Source organism: Amphiura filiformis, chromosome 12, assembly GCF_039555335.1.
Source record: "Amphiura filiformis chromosome 12, Afil_fr2py, whole genome shotgun sequence".
In the NCBI taxonomy this organism is placed as follows: Eukaryota; Metazoa; Echinodermata; class Ophiuroidea; order Amphilepidida; family Amphiuridae; genus Amphiura; species Amphiura filiformis.
The window spans coordinates 28,300,073-28,324,818 of NC_092639.1; the positions used below are offsets into that span (position 1 = coordinate 28,300,073).

The following is a 24,746-nucleotide window of genomic DNA, read 5'->3' on the forward strand; positions in this document are numbered from 1 at the left end:
ATTTGCTGGCGTTAACAACATACCGAATGCGTCTTGACTGCGTTGGACATACGCGCAGAGAGTTAGCGCCACGTCACGCTGACGCGAATCGCTGCAGTAATCACAATATTTCGCATTCAGCATTTCTGACTCATTATTTCCCGCCAATTTACTAAGCTGTCTTGAGCCATGTGACTTTTTAGAGTTGAAAAGAGTGAAATAAATCAAGCAAAGATACGAATAAATATTAGCAAGTTGCATTTTATCAGTTTCAAGTGAAAGAATACATCTTAGTGTTGATAAATATCAAAAAATCTCAAATTCGGTCGTGGACGAATGTGTCTTCCATTACTCTGACCTTAAGCAACTCCCTAGTCAACTGAATCACATAAATGAACCTACTGGAATGTATGAAAGTTAAGACACTAAGGGCTGGTTTCTCAAAGCATGGTGAGTGGTCAGGCTTCCTATACCAGTCCTTACAATTTCACATAGCACATCACCTATACAGATAAATCAATAAAATGGATCTACATTGATAGGGCTAGTCTGCTGGCTTAGGAAGCCTCACCATTAGCCAAGCTTTGAGAAATCAGACCCAAGTGATTTATAGTGCACTATGCCAAAATCACAAGGCACACTTTGGTCTATTCTAGTTGAAATCCATACACCCTCTATGGAAGACATGACATTAATCTCTCACAGAAGGGGTGCAGATTTCAAAATAAGTCACCCATTCAGATAACCACATTTGAAATTCACACTTCCTGTGTGGAAGATTAAGGCCATGTTTTCCATAGAGGGTGTATGGATTTCAACTGGAATAACCCTTTACATGAATCACTGCTCATGGTGGCCCTAGATACTTTCTATCAGCATCATTAAGGGATGCATATCTACACAGGTGCAGTACCCTCATCAACCTTATTTATAGAATTATCAACACACACAAGAACAGCTCTCCAAGTTTTTGTAGGAGTAAACCACAACAAGCAGCCAAAAGTTCTTTGTCCAGGAGAATTGAAAGGCAGCTCAATTGAAAGATAATATGTGACATGATCAAGGGGAATGAGTCACATGTCTGCAATTTTCAATTAGTATTTTGTTTACATTATTTTCTGGCAGTGTACAAATGCTACACTTTGATGCAAACCCCATTAAAATCGGACATCTGGTTACCGAGTTATGTGCAATATATCAATGGCTGAAAACAATATAAAACAAAAGAATTTGAAAGCTGTTTTTGCCAATATCTCAAAAACAATATTAGCGACATCCGACTCATTCCCCTTGATCATGTCACATATTGTGTAGTGATTACACTGCATGTGGCTCTGGACATTTAATGTGATTCAGTCACCTTGAGTCGCTTTGAGATAAGTAGTGAAGTCCAAAGACCTCTCTATATGCGAGAGTGTCATCGCTACCAAACTCAAAGTGATACAAGGCACAGTTAGAGGGTGTTACATAACTTTGACAGTGAATCAAAATTGTATGTACTCCAGCAAGTATCTCATTGTTACACATACAATACAAGCAAAACAAAATTAAATTTGCTGTAACAGCCAATTACGATTACCATCACCCCTACCTCTTAAAAAAGTCCTTTCATGCAGAGCCATTATTCACACAATCCAGAAGCCTGCGATTTTTGGTATCTCAAAAGAGTCAGAAAACCACAGAATAAGTAGTATAGATATCCTAGCTGTGCATTCCCCTATCAGAAGTTCTCTTTGAGTATGTTACCATCACACATATGTTCCCACAATGTTTTGAAATCTTTTCATCTACATCTCCTAATGCGGTGTGTGTCATCAATCAATCTTTACAGCTGCATATATTTTGCTAATAAACCAGTAGGCGGCGTAGAAACCTATCGTGCCGGTGAGTATCCAAAAGGTGAGCACCATCATGAAGGTGTAGCCAAAGTATAGTAAGGCCGGTACAAATTGGGAAATTTCAAGCTGAAATGGAAAAAAAACAATGAAAAAATTGAGTTTCTTGCAGGATAAAGTGGAGACAAAAACAAAACGATGACGACAAAAGGGAAGTATCTTACGCAGGCACTATTTGAACAAGTAGCTGTACATAAACGGAAACTACTTTAAAAGAGGTTTCATACTTAATTCCGCTGTCATACTGCTGCCACATGACATATCAGTCAATGACAGGCCTTGATTGCATTTGTTTGTCTGCGGTACATGTGTGTCATGCCGCTCAATGGCATGACAGTATGCAAATCAGCATTAGAATTGATCAAAATTCCTTTTTACGAGGGTTATGCGCATGCTGCTTACTGCTTGTCGAATTGAGCCAATGTCCAAAAGGCACCCATTTTTTTCTTTAACTATGCTTTCTATGGGACAGGAAGTGGTCAAAAAATTGTGTATTGAATGGTCTTTTCCAAAAATTAGAATGCATGAATTGAAATTAGACTTTGTACAAGTCTTTAGACTTGATTGGCACAGTATGTGAAAAACACCATAAAAATGCATGTTTTGGGGCCCTATAGTTATTGGGCCTTTCATTGCCAGTTGGTACTAAATGAATAATTAGGATTGAGCTGTGTTTCATTTGGCAGAAGTTGACAATGTTTTTTTATCTCGAACAATTAGTGCTGAATTTTTCTGGAATGGAGAGTAGAAAGGTTGTTCATTGATCATGTAATTATGTCACCTGGGGGCTATATAATTAAGGGGGTACTACACCCCTCGATAAATTTGTCTCTATTTTTGCATTTTTCTCAAAAACTAATAACACAGTGGTAACAAAAGTTATGTATATTATAGGGGCAAGGAATCCAATTACTACACTGGAATTTCAGTGACCCAAGACAAGTGGTTTGTTATTTATGACCAGAAATGAGGTACCACTAGGATGTACCTCGTTTCCTATCTTATATACTAAACCGCTTGTCTTGAGTCACTGAAATTTCAGTGTAGCAATTGGATTCCTTGCCCCAATAATATACATAACTTTTGTTACCAGTGTGTAATTATCTTTTGAGAAAAATGCAAAAATAGTCACAAATTTACCACATGGGTGTAGTACCCCCTTAAATGAAATTCATTCTTTACAGTAATGCATTCAAAGTACTTACTTTTGTTACAAAATAAAATATTGAGTACAGGAACACATAAAATGCTGAGCCTCCAGATACTATAAATGATCTCCACCACCAATGGTAGTCCTGTAAAGAAAAAAGTACATTATATTATCATTTATAACACTTATTGATTCTCCTGATAAATGGTAAGATTTTCTTTCCATTTTCCACCAATGAAATAACACAAGTACTGATCATCATGAACCTTTGTATTTGGGTCAAAAATGAGGTAAAACAAAAAAGATCTGAATAAACTTCGTCCAGCGAAATCCTTGTAATCAACTTTTTTTTAAAACACTTTCTGCATTGGTACACCACAAAGTGATCCCTCTTTGCTACAGCTATGTCACAATGTTGTAAATGTAAAACCATCACAACCATTACAGTCGCTTTAGATCTGTGCTCGTTGCAAACTACTTTTTTAAATTTGATTTGATCAGCTTTTGACAACCCTGGATAATCAAAGAAAGCCTCTATTGAAGCTTATTTCCATTGGGGTCCATGGGTTGGTAACAGTCAGGGGTTAACACCCTACTCTTTTCAAAACTATACGAGATACATGTACATGACAGGTATGGCTCTCTGTACACGGGACCGACAGCGTAACATCCCCTCTGAAGGATGGAGTACTTTCATGATTCATTTAACCAATTCTAAATGAACCATGGGGAGAGCAGTAGTATGAATTTAAGCTATAGATGTTGCTAATTAATTTCAGATATTTTTTCCACTTATATTTGTGAAAGAAAAGTTGAGTTACTCCATCTTTTCAATAACAATATTTTTTCAGTGAAAATATGACACTTACCTCCCCACATAGTTGGAAGTAGACCATAACTATAGATATCTGGGCACATGACACCACCAAAATGAGACACTTTAATGCATTAACTTGTTTTCACTTACCTCCCCACATAGTTGGAAGTAGACCATAACTATAGATATCTGGGCACATGACACCACCAAAATGAGACACTTTAATGCATTAACTTGTTTTCACTTACCCCCCCACATAGTTGGAAGTAGACCATAACTATAGATATCTGGGCACATGACACCACCAAAATGAGACACTTTAATGCATTAACTTGTTTTCACTTACCTCCCACATAGTTGGAAGTAGACCATAACTATAGATATCTGGGCACATGACACCACCAAAATGAGACACTTTAATGCATTAACTTGTTTTCACTTACCTCCCACATAGTTGGAAGTAGACCATAACTATAGATATCTGGGCACATGACACCACCAAAATGAGACACTTTAATGCATTAACTTGTTTTCACTTACCTCCCCACATAGTTGGAAGTAGACCATAACTATAGATATCTGGGCACATGACACCACCAATATGAGACACTTTAATGCATTAACTTGTTTTCACTTACCTCCCACATAGTTGGAAGTAGACCATAACTATAGATATCTGGGCACATGACACCACCAAAATGAGACACTTTAATGCATTAACTTGTTTTCACTTACCTCCCACATAGTTGGAAGTAGACCATAACTATAGATATCTGGGCACATGACACCACCAAAATGAGACACTTTAATGCATTAACTTGTTATCACTTACCTCCCCACATAGTTGGAAGTAGACCATGACTATAGATATCTGGGCACATGACACCACCAATATGATAAACACAAGGAATAAGAAACCAAACAAGTAGTAGAACTGATTCTCCCAAATAGCCTGAAATGCAAAAAAAAAAACAATCAAAAGCTGCAACATCTAAAATTACATATAAATAATATCATAATGTAACCTTAAAGTGAAAGCCCCACTTTTGGTTCAAGTTCCTTGGGGAATTAATCAAGGTTAAAATTTGTCCATGCAAATTCTGTTCTGTCTGTCATCAAAGTAACAGGTGTATTGCCAGTTCTTCTGTGGAGAACTAGCCAAGTGTGGGGCTTCCTGTTTAACCATCAAATGCATGTTACATTACTTGCTTTACAATGGATAGTGAAAAGTAATACACTTTTATTCAAGACCACTTACAATGTTTACAATGCAAGGTATATAATGAAAAATATATTTCATACTAATCATTTGAAGTCATGTGTATGTATTATACTCAATATCTTCTGCATATCAACAGTGGCGTAGCCTGGAGGGAAAATTCCCCCATATACAAATTTTTCAGGGATAAGATGGGGATGGTAAAGTATCATTAAAATGACTAAAATGTGACAAAAAAATTGACAAATGGGGACAAAAATTTGCCTTTGGCCCCCACTAAAATCCTGGATATGCCACTGCATATCACACCATATGTGCATCCCAATCAAATTTCTTGTTAGATGAATATACGTGGAGGTATACTTTTGTGATTAAAATTGTTTATTTTCACAATTTGTCAGAATAAAATCTCACTATTTTGTAAAGTAACAAGTCGAACAGTAACAGTTATGAATAAGGCTAAGAACTTTGCATCACTTACATGAAGGGCATTGTGAAAACACTAAACATTTTGCTTTGTACCTTTGGGGCTACGCAGCTCGCAATATTCCCCGGTTCCAAAGGCAAAATGATTTTTCCGCACAATGTCCTCTAAACAACTAATGCACAAACCTACCGTTAATATAAAGAAGAGCTCAATAAATACGGCTCCAAATGGTAAAATACCGGCCATTAGTGTGCTGTAAATAGAGGAAAAAATCAAGTTATACATGTTGATATAGCTTTCAACATGGTGTGAAAAGTATGCCAACAGATTCCATCATACTATTATTACATAACAATTTTCTATCTTTTGGCTTGTCTACTGTGGTTTATCATTGGGGTGGGCTTGTCCAGCTGGGAGTGAAATTGGCCAAAGGGGGTAATTACTAGTAATTGGTCCTGGATAAACATCCTTTTTCATAGCGCAAGAGGACTATAATATATTTGTTTATGATATCAATCTTAGGGATAGTCCACAATTTTGCTCAATTTCAGTTACTTTCTAAAACTTCAAAAAACACACTACATGTACATCCTACAGGTCAAAAAAGTCATATCGTAGGTCGCAATACATAGTGGCGTAGACTGATTTTTCTAAATTTTCCATTTCACATAGTGGTGTAAAGGTTTAGAGCTAGCTATATCCTATAACAGTTATCCATTTTTAACTATTAAAGATACAGTTTAATAGTTTGTACCTTAAACTTCAATTTCAAATGGAATCGGGCCACTGAGAGATAACAGTGGAGGGGTATCAATACCGTGATTAGTAACATATCCTTGAAACATGTTTTTCTCAAAAACATATTTTGACCTTCACATGTGTTGCAACCGACGATACCTAAAGCGGTTAGATCCAAAGAGTACCCAACTGGGAATTTTCCTTGCCCAACGTTATCGTAAATACACCCGTATTGGTTTGTCAGGCATGGAGGGCAAAATAGTATACCGCCGGTATTCATTGATGTTATAAATGTTTGCGCATGCAGTGCAAATCACAAGGTTATTGGCAGAATGTTTTACACAGAGAATGCACACTGACACAACCATACACTTTAAAATCAGTTTGCTACGTACATGGCAAACGTGGCGGAGGCTACTCTCTTTGCATGTATCTGAAATCTGTTAGTATCATATGAATACTTTTCTACAAGCAAAATTAAAGAGATCCTGATCTTGGGCAAACCAATGAAGGATCTCAACAACCCAAACGGTTTAGTTATAAAAGTATTTTAGAATTTACCAGTGGTTAGACTAGAGGGGTCTGGACTCACGGAGGACAAAATTGTGTTATCTGGACTATTTGGCTATAAGCCTGGCACACTTTGATATATAAAGTGCACTAATTTGCATTCTGCTTGTAATGCATTGAGGCACTTTGCTTTAGATCAAGTTGAACCATGTTGCAATCCCCATTGTAAGCTTACCTAAGGAATGGGTTCATGTACCAAACTTGTTCAGGAACTTGTCTTGGGATCTGATTCGTCCTCACAGGATGCTCATAGGGCTGTCAAAATAAACAAACAATATCATTCCTTATTAATATATGTACTCCTGTTACGAGTCTCAAGAACTCCTTGAAACCGACATTTCCTTGTGTGATTTGTGCATCTGTCAATTACGCTGGAATTCAACACAAATCTTGTTCACAGGGTGATTGCAGAGCTCTAGCGTAACTATGGATTAGCTAAACTTGAGTCGACTTTGACTTAAACAAAGGCTTAGTGAAACAACAGCATAGTGACCCTTGTGAACGATGTCTAGCTATTTAATCTCAAGTTTAGGCAGGTCATTGTTGTCCGAGCAAGCTTACGTTAAAGTAATAAAAATATACATAGAGGGAGATGTGGATTCAAGCTTTTGATTTTTGGCAAATTAGACATGTTTTCCGAGGATGAAGAAATTGAGGAGGAACATGGTACCAAACATGATTCCTGGATACATTATTGCAGTCTGAAAGACAAAATGGAGTCAAACAATGGACAAAAAGCTAATTTCTGGAAAAAACCCTTAGTTTAAGCTCACCCTTACTCTAGTACAATTGATAACGACATAGCTTTCGTGGGCCATAGCCCCTTCACACGTGCATTGATAGTTATTTCAAAGACTTTTGTCATGCTTATTTCCCCAGCCTGCGGGGCAGGGGGCATCATTGCCGTCGGTTCATCTTAGACCATAGGTAGACGACAGGCCTTGGCAAAAAAAAAAATTGGGGTCAACAACTTCCGTCGGCTAAAAATATTTCCGTCGGTACATTTACAAGTTATGCCCCCTCGGTTCCGAAAACCTGGCTACCCCACTGGCCTGATGGCTTTACTATCTTTACACTGCAGGCCTATTAAAACCTTGCAGTATTTACCACCCAGCATTTACCTGTTTCCTGAAGCCAAAATAGTACCCAAGGTAGATGAGCGGCAGTGATATTCCAAACCACATACATAAGAGCGCCACCATGGTTGAGAATGGCACGGTTCCCGATGAATGTTTGCCGAGGATGAAGAAATTGAGGAGGAATGTAGTACCAAACATGATACCTGGATACATTGTTGCAGTCTGAAAGACAAAATGGAGTCAAACAATATTATACCCTTCATAACCTCTGTGTGTGATATTTGAACAAGTTCATTTGGAATGTTAGATTTAACTGTAAACATGGTTCGTTTTGAACAATTCCAGTGAAAAATGATGTTGAACTACGCACATTTTTAGTGAACTACTCACATTTTGCAACATCTTGTGTGTGATGATGTGTATGTGTCCTAATCAAACTGCTTGTTAAATAAAATAAAATAAATAAATGTCAGTGATTTACCATGAAAATATTTTGCTTTTGACCTCATAATAGGAAAGATTTTTCATAATACACCTCACAATATGGATGCAAAATTATTATTACCGCCAATGTTTACATTCACAAGAAAACAATTGCTTTCATAAATAAATTCCTTTAATTTAGATCACGGATCCCTCAATTAGTAATTGAGTAATGTGTTGAACAACTTACGATAAACGCGGACCGTTTCCACTGAATTCCCTTCATTGTTTTGTACACCCTGGCTGCAAAGTAACCGCCAAACACCCTAAAAAATAAAAAGACAAAGAAATATAGCAACATGAGTTATGTGATAGTTTGTTTTCCTCATTCCATGATTGGTCAAAGTTGTTGACAATCTGATGCTTCCACATTTTTCCTAGACATGGCAACGTAATTGCCCCCCCCTCTTCAGATTAAGTGTTATACCCAGCCCATCCATTACTTAATTTATTAAGAATTCTTGCTACAAGTTGCTTGAATAACCTCTCAAAATTTTGGCCCCCTAGTTCATGGCCCACTGTGCCCTGTGATAAAACCGACCCTGATTACACTTAAGCAAGAAATAGTCAGTACTCTCAATAATAAAATAGAGAAAAACAGGTAGTCTGCCAGACAGCCTGATTTTTTAAAAACTGATATCTGCCAGGTTTTGAGTTACCTAAATTGTTCACATCTGTAATTCTTGTCACAATTCTCATTTGTACGTGAATAGAGGGGCGTAGCAAGAGCCTAGGAGGCCCATGGACAAGGAGCTGTGTGGGGCCTTTTTTTTTGCCTTTTCTCATGGCCCCTGAATCCCCGGGCCCATGCACTTTGTCCACCAGCTTGTTACGTCTCTGCATGAAAATCAGCTATATCAAAATGAAAAGAAATACTGAGAATTTGTGTGTAAAGTTGTGTGGCTGTCTACACTGTCATTTTGTGACCCAATGCTTTGAGAAGTTTGGATTCAAATATTGTTTTTGCTTCCTATTTTGAGTGCTCCCTATTTTGAGTGACTTACCCCATAAATACAAATAAGAAGAGACTGGCGCTGATTAATGCTCCTCGACTGCTAGGCGATAACATACCAAACATGGCTGTCACTGTAATGGATAAAGACAAACAACAATTGCCAATAACAATAACTCTGGAGAAATCATATACGATAGCAACATCCTTCCATTGCATTCAGTACTAACTGTACTTAAGTTTTGTGATAATTTGGATGGGCATTATAAGCAGGGATGTGAGTGGCCTCACAATATCCCAATAGTAGTACCATTGATCTCACTGTAATTTTACCAGAATGCTACAAGTTGTTTTCAGATAATTCTGCTTTGTATGTTGCATGCAGAGAACTTTGATTTGAAGCAAAAAGCTTATTAAATATTTGATGTGCTCACATGAGTGGCAAAATGTTTCAAATTGTTGCCAACATTGAAATATAGACCTGAAATTGACCATTTGTAAAAAAAAAAAAAAGGAAAATGCTTTAAAAAAAAAGAGAATAAAATAGTGCAAAATCAAGCTAAAAACCTCAAATTGGATAGAAAATAACAAATAATGTGTAAATTTCAGGTAAAAAAAGAGGATATCAGCCTATAAGAGGGAAAAGTTTCAGGTCTGGAAATAAGTGAAAAAGTATATAAATTTAAAGAATGAGCCATAGCGCCCCTAAACAGATATGAGGTGATTGAGGTCACTATTATGCCTACATAACTTACCTACAGTAATCATAGACATAAAGAATATTTGCACTCCGGCACCAAGTAATGCTGAAAGCAGCTGTTTATTTTTGGGTGGTCTGAACACATCACCGTGTACAAGTTTCCAGCCTGTCTCCTCCATGGTGTCCTCCTATGGAAAGAATTATTAATGATATACACAGTCAATGACTTGTGGCACTGTCAGTGCAGAGAAGATATCTTATACTTCCCACAATGCATTTCTTTCATTTCAATTTTCTGTACTGATTTGCTATCCAGTGCAACATGGGTAGATACTAGATAGTGATAAGTAGGTACCTCAATGAACAGAGGCTACAGAGCACATCCAGAGCTTGCAAATTTTGTTTATTTCATGACTATCGATCCATGTTTAGTCAGTCTATTCTCAACTTTAAAACCAAATGAAATCTGTATGAAGTAACAGAAGTGTCATTTGATGAACTGAGGTGATGTATCATGTTGCAAAGGATTCTGGGAAGGGCAAGATATTTTCTCTGCTGTCACAGCTTCTTCAGATGAAAAGCATATTTTTAGTCTCGTATAGGCAAGTGCTATTCGCTCATTGCGCGGTTTTGCAATATGCAAGGAGAGCCTCGATCTGGCAGCATTGTGTAAAGTTGCGGAATTTCTTCCTTTCATGTCTACTGTCTTTGGGGCTCTCCTTGCATATTGAGGAACCACGGAATGGGCGACTTAGCATCTTTTTTGAACCTTCAAAATTATAAGAAGCTGCACTTCTGAGCACCATACATAAAATACACTGTAACACCCCACATCTCTGACGTATGTAAATATATACCCAGCCCTACCCCTAAATGTTCCTGCAATCAAATGTGGACATAAAACCCTTACACCCAGGATGCAACATTTACTATCAACAATCCATTACAGCAAAATATAAGCGTGGACAGCCCCATTGCAGGTGCGTTCTCATTTGAAAGTAAAGAAACGGTCGACTGTCGTTGTTTGGCATTCATTAACAAATGCAACCATATGTATATACCTTGACAATCATGGACATCCAACCAAACCTATTCAGTTTTTACTACCAACTACGGACACACGTTCTTATGCCAACTTCGATCTAGAAACACTGTTCAGAATGTCCACGATTCCTGTACATTCACTGTTACACAGAGATTTCTCAAGTGTGTCCTCGTTTGCCACTGTAAAACCTTAGAGACTTACCACATCATCGTCTTTGTTGTATTTTGCAATATCACGTCTGAGGGTTCTGATCATGATCATAGTGAGAATACCTGTAACACGATACACAGGAGATACATTTCAATCATTACACAAGATACATATAAAATGAAATACAGGCTACTTCTTAACCACATTTCTAAAAATAACAAGGAAAAAAATACAACCATACAAGTTTTCTTCTACAGTGGTACTAGGTAAATATCAGTGGCGTACCGTGGCCGCCCCAACCCCGGGGGGCTGAAGAAAATTCAATTTTGCCGCCCCTTCCTCAACAGCCCGAAAAGGTTGACCCAAATTTTTTCTCTGTCGTTTGAAAAAGTGAAGAGCAAAAAAAAAAAAAAAAAAAAAAAAATCAATTTTATGCCGCCCCTACATTTTGGCCGCCCCCTGCTTTTACCCCGGGGGGCTGGCGCCCCAAAATATGAGCATGAATATCTTCACCCTCATTTTCCCAATCCAATTCACATTTCCCCCAACATGTTGGACAAAAAGAAACAACTTGAACATTGTTCAATGAACAGTACAATTTCATTGGCTTGTTGGAGAAAAGTTGAGAGGTGCATTTGATATTTTTCAAGAGTTTGACGAAATCAATGATCTGGCATGCAAGTTCAACTTAACACTCTGTGTCCTACTCTTAACTCCATTATGCATGGATCATACTAAGCAATCGTAATTTGTGTAGCGTTTGTTGGCAATTATCAGAAAAGAGACTGCCGATATCTAATCAATAAGTCGCTAGCATGTCCTAGCGTCAAATTGCAACAGATTGACTTCATCGCCAGCTACAATGCTGTTATCGACTGCAAACACTACCAGCGATTGACCACTAGAGATTTTTTTAATCACATGTTGCAAGTGTACGTTGCAAGCTAGTATAATATATTTAGTCTAATGCGGCAAATCAAATAGATTTGACAAAGGCATAGCACCTTTTGACCACATATCTTCTAGTTGAGACCCATTTTCACTCCATAAATGGACTACGTTTCGTCAGACCATCCTGACTGGGTACAAGTCTAGAAAACATACACCTTTTTGAAGCATTTATTGACGTGCCTGGAATAATATCTATAAAACAAGATTCTAAGGTGCTTACCGGCTAAAAAGAAGACTACAACCAGTGAGTTGATGATAGAGAACCAATGGATCTGGACATCACTCATGTTGAGGTAAATGTCCCAACGTGAGGCCCATTTGATATCACTCAGCGTCCACTTCACCTCATAAGTAAACATCACTTCAATCTCATCTGCAAACAAAATAAATAAACAAAACAAACAATAAATGAACAATAAATAAACAAACGTGACCAGCTCTCACAAAAATACCAGAAAGTTGACAAAATACTCTTGTGAGGCTTTATTACATGACTGTTAGAAAATATTTCCGGTAGCATGTATTGCTTGGTCAATTGGTAAACTTATTTTGTCTCTAAATCCACAGGGGTAGTAGGTTTTTCATATGTAATTGGTCAAGGTTAATCATTTTGAAACCCATACTCCCCTCTGTATTAGGCTTCACCTACATCTTCCACAACTGCGGTGGGTATTTCAAATGGAAGTTACCCAGTTGTCTATTCTATTTGTAACTCACTCTCCCTCTGCAGTAGACTTTAGCTAAATCTTCCACAGAGGTAGTGTGGATTTTAAATGGATTAGCCCATTGTCAGGTTAATAATGGAGCATGCATCATTTTGAAGCTGCCTACCTGAATGGGTGATGACTCCCATTTGAAATCTACACCCCCTGTGTGGAAGATTAAGGTCTTGTCTTCCACAGTGGGTGTAAGGATTTGATATAATATTGGATGGCTGAGCATGATACCATAACATATCGGATGAGTCATAAAAATATCGGACGAGCCAACGGCGAGTTCGATATTTGTATGACGAATCCGATATGCTATGGTATCATGCTTAAGCCATCCAATATTATCATTATTAGGTTTTCTTAACTCCTAATAACCCTGAAAACATAATAATGAAGTTGATCGGTTATTGCGTTTAAGCTGCACAGTGGATTAATGAAAATTTTAGCAAAATATGCAAATAAACTCATTAATATTCATAAATATGCAAATAACATAACACAAAACTATACAGCACATCGTTTTTCAAATGTAATTGGTCAAGGTTAATCATTTTGAAACCCATACTCCCCCTGTATTAGGCTTCACCTACATCTTCCACAACTGCGGTGGGTATTTCAAATGGAAGTTACCCAGTTGTCTATTCTATTTGTAACTCACTCTCCCTCTGCAGTAGACTTTAGCTAAATCTTCCACAGAGGTAGTGTGGATTTTAAATGGAATAGCCCATTGTCAGGTTAATAATGGAGCATGCATCATTTTGAAGCTGCCTACCTGAATGGGTGATGACTCCCATTTGAAATCTACACCCCCTGTGTGGAAGATTAAGGTCTTGTCTTCCACAGTGGGTGTAAGGATTTCAACTGGAATAGCACAATGCACACATAATAATACTAGTAACTTTCAAAGCATGTGGTGTACATGGTGCATAAAATAATGTAGCATCATACATCCCCCATGTCCAAATCAGTATGCCTCTCACCTTGATCAAGTGGTAGTGCCTGTGGTGTTATTCTTTTATCCTTCATTTCTTCTGGCATTTTGCACTCCTTTCCCTCTTCGACTAGCTGTCCCTTTTCCACACTTCTGGCTAACACTTCAAATCCAACTATGCGGTATGAATTTCTGTAACCCACAACAAAGTTTGCACAAATTATGAATATGATGACATAACAATCTGCGGTTAACTCCAGCCAAGCTGTAATTTATTCCCAATGATTTGGGTTGCAGTTATTGAACACTGAATGATCGACTCAGGTATAAATGTTTGTTCAAATGAGTGGGTCACACAACTTGCTGGTCTCCTGCAAATTATCATTTCTCCCATCCTCGGGCATGAGAATTTTCAGGCTTTTGCCTGAATTCAGGCAGTTTTGTTGTCCAAATTTACAGATTTTTTTTCCCTTCAGCATGTTTTGGGCCTTTTAAGGCCGAATTCACACACTTTTTAGGCAGTTTTCAAAAGAGCCATTCCCATGCCCGTATACTCTGCAGGAATTTGGCATTTCAATACTGAATACATATCCCAGCTTAACTTTATATAATTGTAAGACAACTATCAGTGGGACCCGGACATGGCACCAGGGTTCACAGTTTATCGCGTTTTCGAGTCCAGGACGCTTTTTGAACTCACTGGACCCGGAAAAAGTAAGATTATGTAACCTGAATGCCGTGAATGGGTCCAGCAGGCTGTGCTTGGACCCGGAAAAAATCCCATCCAAGAAATAGAAAATATCATCATAGATCGCCATTGTGCGATAACCAAGCTCAATCGGCTCACTTTTCATTCATAAATTACATACAATTACAAAAATTGCTGCAACATGATACACACCTCATCGCTATTTCATGCACAGATATTTGATCAGCGATACGAGAGGAACTGTGGAAGAGGTTGACTTGCAATTTTTTTTCGGACAGTGCAAATATTATGTTACAATAAAAATGTCAACAAAACAGGGTCAATTCCTGGTGACATCGCGAAAACACGTTTTTGCGGTAGTTGTATATTTCAACCGAGCAAATATAACAAAATAACCAAATAATTAGATGATTAAAGTAGTGCATGTTATTAGGTAGGTAGTAATTGTAGTTCTTTATGAGAAAGTCGGCCGATCGCGGCAAGTCGTCCTTTACCCAGTAATTTGACTCGACTTTGGTAAGTTTTGGGTGCCAAATTCAGCATACTTTAATATTTATCGTTTGTGCCAGTACTGAAAATACATTTCCGGGGGTTTCTGAAGTTTCATACAAAAGTACAATTTGGACCCACAAAAATCAATTTGGGACCCGCAAATTTCAACTAAATGGGATCTGAATGGGTCCAGCATAAAAAAGTGGACCCGGTTATTTGAGAGCAAGCTGTGAACCCTGCATGGCACAAAACTGACAAGTGCTTCCAATCCAGATTAACTTAATATTGTGTTACTGCACGTTTTTAAAGAAAAAATATGATTCTACATTATATTTATGCGATAAAGGTTTTACTCTTTTTACACTTAGCATTGCTCTTTTATCCTGAAATTGAAAGCAATGGTCTGTGAAATTGAACATAATAGAGAGCTTGCGATTTCCAAACGTACATATCATATTCCCATGCATCTATTCAAAATCATTCTCATGTGATGGGATTTTGAACAGGAGTGTGATACATACATTTGGAAATCGCAAGCTCTCTACTGCTTGAATGTCTTACTTCAGGGTTCCCGCACCTTGAAGCCTTTAAATTCAAGGACTTTTCAAGGTCCAAAAGCTCTATTTTCAAGCACTTACCACAACACAATAATCATGATGCGGCTCTCCATGCGGCACATATTAACAAAAGTGATAGCCCCTCTCCACTCCCCAAATTTGGTCAAAATTATACTTCAGGTAAAATTCCAATTTTCAAGGACTTTCAAGGACCTTGTGCAAATTTCCAGGATTTTCAAGGCCTTTAAAAGGTGTTTTTAAACTCAAGGACTGCAGGAACCCTGTTACTTACATTAATGGGTCTGGTTGATGGTACTGCATATTCAAGACAAGATGGTTGTTCACATACACCTGTACAAAACAAACAAACAATTTATAATTAAATTACATTTCTCAGTCTATTTATTTACGAACTTCACACTTTATTTTTGTTTTGTTTGTGAATTGATGGTAGAAGTTAGGCCTAAAAAAAATTGTTTGATTGGCGTAACCCGACCTACCCTAAAATTAGGCCCGACCCTAAGTTTTTTTATTTTTTTTTTTGCAAAAAAAAATTAAAAATAAAATTCAAAAAATAAAATTAAAATAAATAAATTCAAAAAAAAAAAAAGAAAAAAAGTTCCAAAGCCTTTATCAAACGAAATTTACAGCTTAAAAAGTAAAAAAAAAAAAAAATTATTATGTCAAATGAACCTAGCCAAATTTGAAATTGAGATAAAGGCAACAATATGGAGCTAAAATAACAATAAAATACATAAGAAAATATCACAAAACTTTAGAATCAAGTATGCTAGACCTTTTTCAGTATATAACAGCCTAATGTTTGTATAAGGTAATATTTATAGTAACGCAATTTTCAAAAATGCCTCCTTTGGCCCTCATGGAGCAGTTATAATACTTATGGGTCGGAATGGGTGGTCAAATTATATCAAAACTGACTTACACTCTTATCCATAGTGAAACCGAGCTTGTAACCATGAGCATACTGTGGTGGCTCATCATTTTTATCTGGTAACACTATTTTGGTTGCTGCTGGTAAATTATCCGCAATTCTGTCAAATAGAAATCATAAAAGCAAATTAACACCAATACCATAAAGATTGCTTCAAAACCAAGCCGTGGTTTGAGTGGGGATGTGTGGGACTGGGAGACTCAACTTGCCAAATTTGATGAAAAACAAAATGAAACGTTTTTGGAAAATCTTCACAAATGTTGCTAAAAAATTTGCACTTCAAGAAAATTAAAAAAACCTTTTATTAAACCAAATTTGAGGGCCATCATTCAATGCATCGCCACACATCCCCGTATCCTCATTTCCACTAAGAACCCCCGCCCGGAATTTTTCTTTCACACAAGATCTTTCATATCCTACAAACAATCAAATATATCAACAAAGAAATATTGAGGCTACCATTTCTTTTATTTTAACAATTCATTGGCAGAGTGCAACACCATTGTAAGTGCAGTAGAATGCAATAGCTGCCATTTGTAACATTTCAATAAATGTACTTACTTTTAACTACATGTAAAGGTGATATCTTGGGTTAGCTTAGTGGCCATCAGGATAGTATACAGAACATCAACACTTTACATAATGAACATGATGAGGGGATTGTGCTGCAAGCGATAGGTGTTTTACAAAAGGCAGCTATTGTATTTTACTGCACTTACGATAGTGTTGCACTCTACCGACAAATTGGTTTCTTGTACTTACAAGTGCACGCTGTAGTCTTCTCTGATGCGCTGCGCAAGAGTTCCTTTCTGACCCTTTTTCATTTTTTGCACGCATAGAACCTGGCAAGGCATATCTTTAGTCATTGGTACCTATAGATAAGAAAAGCAGCATGATTATTCTGTGTGCAATACTAAGAAAGCAAGGGTCTACAATTGATTACAAAGAAGGATGGCACTTTTTTTGACACTTTTGCATTTACACAGCAGCCCTCGAATTAACCCACGGCACCCATGGCATTTTGCCGTGGGTGCCCATCCCCATTGCCGTAATGCCCTCAAAATATGTCTTTTACCCAAGGCAGTCACTTGCCGTGCCCTCTAATGAAGTTGCCGTCGGCCCCAGCCCCAGCCCTTCCCCTTCACTATAAAATCATCTATCAGACTGTTTGTGTGAGTTTTTTTCACTTTTGAGAAATTGCCTTGGTGCCCTTCTCAAATTTTCAACAGTTGTCATGATGCCCTCTTGAAATATTACAAACTGCCGTGCTGCCTTGTCTTTTTAGTGAAACCCAAGGCAATTATCAACTTGCCCTAAAAAAGTTGCCATGCCCCTTCAGATCCTTAATTCGAGGGCTGTTACACAGCGTAAAAATGAGCGTATTAAAATACAAAAGTGGGGTTCTGATTGGTTAATTGAATAATGGACCGATTGATTAGGCTCAAAACATGAACACCTTATTCGCTAACCAAGCTGCGTAGCATCGCCTCATCATGGCGTGCTCGCTTTATACTATAAATAGGGCGGCCATGTTGACTCATGTTGTTCTCCTGGGGTGGCAGGCAATTGTAAGAAAAACCCTTTGGGCTCATATTTTATTATTTACTGAAAACAAAATTACATTGGAAGCAAAATTGAAGCATTACCCACACCTGTCAAACCAAAAGCCTTTGTGTCAGCTGGACATAATTTAATAACATACCATGAGAGACAACACTAAATCACCATCAGCTGTTCAAATTAGCTCAGTGCAATTTATTTCATTCACATTTCATTAAAGAAAAATATAGTTTTATATAATTTTTTAAATGACAAAAATAGATTTTGAACAGGTGTTTCTGATTGATCATACAAAACACAGTCAGAATCCTGTGTTTCAAAAGCAAGCATTGTACTTGTACACATGCATCAGCGGCACAGATATAGGGCCCAAGGCCAAAAAATAGGCTGGTCCACAAGGGCTATTGGCCCTCGAAAATTTGTAAAGGCCCAAAAAATTTAAGAGCAAAGGCCCCGAATATTTCTCAAAAATGTTGGTTTATTTCAACACCTGGAGTACCCGTCTACAGCTTGATGTGGATAATATTAGGACCGGCCTGCAAAAATTTGTGAATGCCCCCACAAAATTTAAGATAAAGGGGCCAAATGGCGAACAGAAATTCTGGCTTTTTTTCCAAGGCCTGGGCTGCACAGCTTATATATGGCCATTCAGGAATTTGCTGAATAATATTCATCATCTTTTTGTACACCCCACTCACCTGGTATTTAGTGTTGACAATCCTATCACCTCTGAGGACTTCGCCCAGATTTTCCGATTTGTATATAACATCGTCCGGTGGACATAGAGGCACAGAGTAGTACTCCATAGGAAGCTGTGTATGTGTGCTGGTCAATTTGACCCCCTACGCACAGAAAGTCATGGTAAAATGTGAGTGAGAGAGAATGACACAGTTTGAAAGGAAAATATTTAAGGAAATAATCATGGCTCAAGCTGCTTGTGAGAAAGTAAAATTAGACTATGGATATCCACTTTCTTAAAATGGTCTTCCATCATTATAAATTCAACTCCTATATCACGCTCAAAACAGTGCTGCCCAAATTATCACCAGACTCAAAAATATGATCACATCAACTCTGCAGAAATTACATTGGTTGCATCCACAATTTTAGGACACAACTGAAATTGCTTCTCATCACATACTTAAAGCTTTGAATGGACTAGCTCCGTGTTATCTTTCCAGCCTTTTTTTACTCAAATCTTTACAGATAAGACCTGTGATCATCAAATAAATTTCTTCTTCAAGCTTCGTAAGTGGAAACAACACAGTTACGGTTGGCACTCGGCAATATACCGTAAAATTCTGTCTACAAGCATATATATGCCTCTAAACGAGGTTTTTTTGACACAAGAGACAAGAGGCAGACACTCTCAACAAAAACGTTATTTGGAGTTTGAACAACTATATTACTGATAAAGGCGGCTGTACAAACATGAATATTTGTAAGACCAATCTATTGCAATGTTCTTGAGAAGGGTATTGGCATTTCATATCTTTCGTTAAAAAAACCCCTCGTTTAGAGGCATATATGCTTCTAGACGGAATTCTACGGTATTTCCAGTGTTGCACCAGAAGGATTCATGGAACTCTTTTGCCATTAGACATTAAGGCTGGTGTCAACAGGTCCTCTGTCGGAATCCTGTCAACAAAGTGAATTATGTCAACATATCGGCAGAACTTCGTCCATGGCGACATAGTGCTAAGGCAATGGCCCAGTAAAACTTCGTCAGGCAAGCTCATTTTCACTCAAAATATTGGCCATTTCCAATGTATTTTCAACAAAATGCAATGCCAAATCTTATCTTTACCTACTATTTTGCCAATTTTTCATGTTATTTGCCTTCAGGGGTCATACTTTTGGCAGTATTTTGCCTTGTTTTCCGGTGTAAATTGTACACTTTATCGCTACATACTTGATATGAAGACGGCCATCTTGGAAATTTGCTGAAATTGCCGACTGTGTTTCTAGATATTTTTAGGTTAAAATGTTTAAAATATTCCTAAAATCATGAAAAACAAAAGTCCTGGTATTTTTTTCGGAACCCAAATGTATGTCGACACACTGTCAACGTCAAGAAAAGAAATATGTCGACATCAAAAAACGGTGCCGACCCCGGCCCTATTAGACATTAGAGATATAGCTGGAAAAATTAATTGACTACATTTTAGATATATTTGCTGGCTAATCTTTGCACAGCCTATGGTGACAACTTTAAAGATTATTTGATTACCTTGGCTACTTTGTGTTTTAAACATGCTTACCTTAATATCAACCATTTGTCCCAGTTCAAATTCTACTGGGGCCACCCCTGGTACATAGAATGGCGAGGCATATTGCACACCACAAAGTAAACATATTATCCACAGCGCCTTCATCTAAAAACAAACATAAAACAACAATTTCAATGAATATATCAAACAATCAATATAAATTGATTCCTTGAGACTGAAAAAAAAACCCCAACCCAACAACATAAAATACTACCACAGTACCACTATCTGTTCCCCTATGTCCCAATGATCAATCACAACAGCGCATAAATCTTTCATCGGCACTACAGCGATCAGCACTTAATAAATGTGGTTTAATTCCCCAAAAAATCATTGTTTTAAATATTTTATAATAAATTCAATGATTGAAAATTGGGCAAAAATTCACCTTCATCACTGTTCAATTCAGTTGAAAAAGTAAGTTTGGGAATTCCAATAAAATGAACGCAGCTTTCAATAGTCTTGAGCACCCCCCCCCACCGCTAGAGAATCGATCAGTCACCGTTGTTGGCTGTTACTTACACCCGTAACATACAGTATGTGGCCCCAGGTGGAGACGGGCATGAATCAAGACTAATAATAGCGTGAAGATTTTTTGCGTACACTGCGTGATGCTGATGTACGTCAGTGTGTGCGACTATGCGCGAGTAACACAGAAGTGAATCCAACCATGCCAACGCACTTGTGATTGGTTAGCACTGTAATATATCTAGAAACAATGCCCAAAATATCTGTGCCAAAAATCGCTTGCCCCCCCCTTCGACCTGCCAAAAAATGCTTGCCCCCCCCCTTTGGCCTGCCGAAAAATCTTTGACCCCCCTATAATTCACTACCCCGGGGGTACACATAATTATTGCACCACCCCTAAAAATATAAACAAGTACAGTTGCTTGAGAAGTCTAGCCACGAATTTGCTCACTGACGTGACGTGATGAGCTTCATTCCAAGGCTCGAGCGTTGCATTCAAAATCTATAGCCATATTCGCTGAAGCATTTATACACCAGTGTAAATTGATGGGAGTTCAGAATGAGAAGTAAACCGGGAGGGTGCCTGTTCATAGGGGCAATGTCGGGAACTATGTCACGCTATTGTTCGACCTAGGCTACATAATTTTTAACGCACGAGTGTTCACCAATACAGCTTTAGTCTCCTCCACCTTCACAACACGGTACGTGGAGTGACTGGAATCACACTGACGGCGGAGGAGAATACTAGCTGGTCAGACAGTTTAATTCTATCAAGCATAATACCTGAACAATCACCGGCATTTGATCGATTTACTACAGAATATATTGTATACTCAAAATATAATTTAAAATTGTACATGTAAACCTGTTAACTCCTATATTTGTATGTAAGTATAACGACGCGCGAATAACATCATGTAGCTAACAAAATGGCTGCTAGCTAATCCGCCTATTGTCTAGACCTAGGCTACATCTTCCGGTTTTGTCACGTGATTTCAGTCGCCTATCCCGACTATTCAATTATCCCTGAGCTGAGTAAACATAGCTGATCACGTACACGGTCACTCAGGCAATCGTATCAAAAATGTTTCTAAAATTGCACTTCATCAAGATCAACACTGTTTAAACATCAAGATCAACACTGTTTAGACTTGCTTGCCAGTCCTATATACGCCGTACCTATGTATATTAAGGACTGGCTTACGCCATTTTGGATGTCAATGGGAAATACACACTTTACGATTTGCGCCGGTTAGAAACTTGAAAAAAAAATCTTAAAAATTTTATCAATGTATATAAAAGTGGTACCCACCTTATTGTGCTTGCTAATTTAAGACTCGGTTGAAACAAAATTAAGGATCAAATGTATTTTAGTGTCCAAAAAGGCAAAATTATCGTCAAAGTTCTGCGAACTCGCACCCTTACGAAGGGTTCAGAATTGAATCGAACGAAAATATCCGATCTTTGCGATCAAAAACACAAAATTACAACTTTAAACATACTATTGGCAAAAGACATTATTACCAAACAATATAGAATAGAAAATTTGACATCATTTTCTCAAAATATTGAAGAAATTTGCTCACTACACTAGACATCGAAAAAGTACGCAATCCAATTCCCGTTCAAACGCGTGAGAAACTGAAAGTGCATAATCCCGACTAACACTGTTCAAAATAGGTAATCTTTGCTCATATAAGACAAAGTTGACTCATTAAAATAACTTACATTTTCAACACTAATGCTGGTTTCATACTTTCTGCCGCTTGCCGCTGAGCGGCGTGACGCTTCATCATGCCGCTTGCACTTGTCTGCAAGCGGAGCGGCACGCCGCTGAGCGGCAGCGGCGTGACTCTGAAAGCCACTCTTGCCGCTCAGCACCGCTCCAAAATCGTATTTTGTTCTCCTACGTCAGAGCGGCACCGCTCCAAGTTGACTTGAATTCAACTCCCAGCGGTGCTGCCGCCAAGGCAAAGCGGTGGGGTGATCGATATATCGGCTTGCCGCTGGTCACCGCTAGCGTTTTTGGTGCGATTGCGCAGTGAAGTAAAATCACCTTCAGGGCGGCAAAGCGGCAAGCGGCAGGAAAGTATGAAACCAGCTTAACAGAATAACATCTGTTGCAAACAATGTCAGCGCTGCCGCTGCAACCGACATGACCGAAAAACTCCGATATCGCAAAATACTCTCTCTCTGAGACTCTGTCCGTAAACTATTGCATGCAAATTCGAAGCTAGAGTTCTCGAGTAATTGTAAAGTGGGTTGGGTACATAAATTTTTGTTTTTTTTATTATCAAATAAAGAACTTCCTGGCAGCGACATAAATTAACAACACATTTCCAGCTAGGGGGTTGGGCATTTAATGTTGCTGGTACGGTGGGTGGCGAATTCGGCACTCCCGGCGACTCAAAAAGTTATCCTGAATTGAACGTGTTTTATAACTCTGTTTCATAATCTTTCTCACCTGTAACATCTTGTAACACTTATATATCCGACTACTTAGGTACAAATAACAACACTTTCTGTTTAATTATGTTTTACCTTGATTACTGGAGGCTTAGTCACAGGCTTCAACTAGACTTGCTTGCCAGTCCTATATACGCCGTACCTATGTATATTAAGGACTGGCTTACGCCATTTTGGATGTCAATGGGAAATACACACTTAACGATTTGCGCCAGTTAGAAACTTGAAAAAAAATCTTTAAAATTTTATCAATGTATATAAAAGTGGTTCCAACCTTATTGTGCTTGCTAATTTAAGACTCGGTTGAAACAAAATTAAGGATCAAATGCATTTTAGTGTCCAAAAGGCAAAATTATCGTCAAAGTTCTGTTTAAATCGGCACCCTTGGGAAGGGTTCAGAATTCGAATCGGGAACGAAAATATCCGATCTTTACGATCAAAAACACAAAATTACAACTTTAAACATACTATTGGCAAAAGAAATTATTACCAAACAATATAGAATAGAAAATTTGACATCATTTTCTCAAAATATTGAAGAAATTTGCTCACTAGACATCGAAAAAGTACGCAATCCAATTCCCGTTCAAACGCGTGAGAAACTGAAAGTGCATAATCCCGACTAACACTGTTCAAAATAGGTAATCTTTGCTCATATAAGACAAAGTTGACTCATTAAAATAACTTACATTTTCAACACTAACAGAATAACATCTGTTGCAAACAATGTCAGCGCTGCCGCTGCAACCGACATGACCGAAAAACACCGTCACCGATATCGCAAAATACTCTCTCTCCGAGACTCTGTCCGTAAACTATTGCATGCAAATTCGAAGCTAGAGTTCTCGAGTAATTGTAAAGTGGGTTGGGTACATAAATTTTTGATTTTCTGAATATCAAATAAAGAACTTCCTGGCAGCGACATAAATTAACAACACATAGGGGGTTGGGCATTTAATGTTGCTGGTACGGTGGGTGGCGAATTCGGCACTCCCGGCGACTCAAAAAGTTATCCTGAATTGAACGTGTTTTATAACTCTGTTTCATAATCTTTCTCACCTGTAACATCTTGTAACACTTATATATCCGACTACTTAGGTACAAATAACAACACTTTCTGTTTAATTATGTTTTACCTTGATTACTGGAGGCTTAGTCACAGGCTTCAACGTGGAAATCGATTTGCTTTTTGATGACGTCAATAATTTATTTAATTTGTGTTACACATATTCAGAAAAAAAAATCCATTAATATAGCACAAAATATTACAAAAATTTAAAACAATATTTCCAAGTTCTAAGTACAATGTTGGTAAATTTGATATTCCACCATTTACTCTTTAAAGGTAAAACATTTAGAGAATAAAATGTTAAATGAATAAATTTATTTTAGTGTTACCTACATGTATATAAATGTAACTAAAGTTAGAGATTCAGAGTAGAATATCTTGAAGATTTAGGAGTGTTCAGAAAT

At 37.8% G+C, this 24,746-nt stretch overlaps 1 protein-coding gene across 3 annotated transcripts; it reads right to left on the bottom strand.

Moving 5' to 3' along the window:
* Positions 1 to 335: 335 nt before the first annotated feature.
* On the bottom strand, positions 336 to 24,449 carry LOC140166008 (transmembrane 9 superfamily member 4-like). 3 transcript variants are annotated; one of them, XM_072189379.1, is made up of 18 exons: positions 24,410 to 24,449; positions 20,331 to 20,444; positions 18,768 to 18,911; positions 17,272 to 17,381; positions 16,501 to 16,609; positions 15,850 to 15,908; positions 13,849 to 13,991; positions 12,376 to 12,528; positions 11,256 to 11,326; positions 10,065 to 10,197; positions 9,362 to 9,443; positions 8,548 to 8,623; positions 7,917 to 8,096; positions 6,971 to 7,050; positions 5,677 to 5,740; positions 4,674 to 4,793; positions 3,080 to 3,169; positions 336 to 1,943 (listed from the first exon to the last, which is right to left on the bottom strand). In XM_072189379.1, exons 2-18 carry the CDS (start codon positions 20,442 to 20,444, stop codon positions 1,794 to 1,796), a joined length of 1,878 nt encoding a protein of 625 aa, XP_072045480.1. In that variant the 5' UTR covers positions 24,410 to 24,449; the 3' UTR covers positions 336 to 1,793. The 3 variants fall into 3 exon arrangements, with proteins under 3 accessions (XP_072045480.1, XP_072045479.1, XP_072045478.1); XM_072189378.1 differs by lacking the exon at positions 24,410 to 24,449 and adding an exon at positions 23,349 to 23,376; XM_072189377.1 differs by lacking the exon at positions 24,410 to 24,449 and adding an exon at positions 23,272 to 23,359.
* Between the last annotated feature and the right edge of the window lie 297 nt (positions 24,450 to 24,746).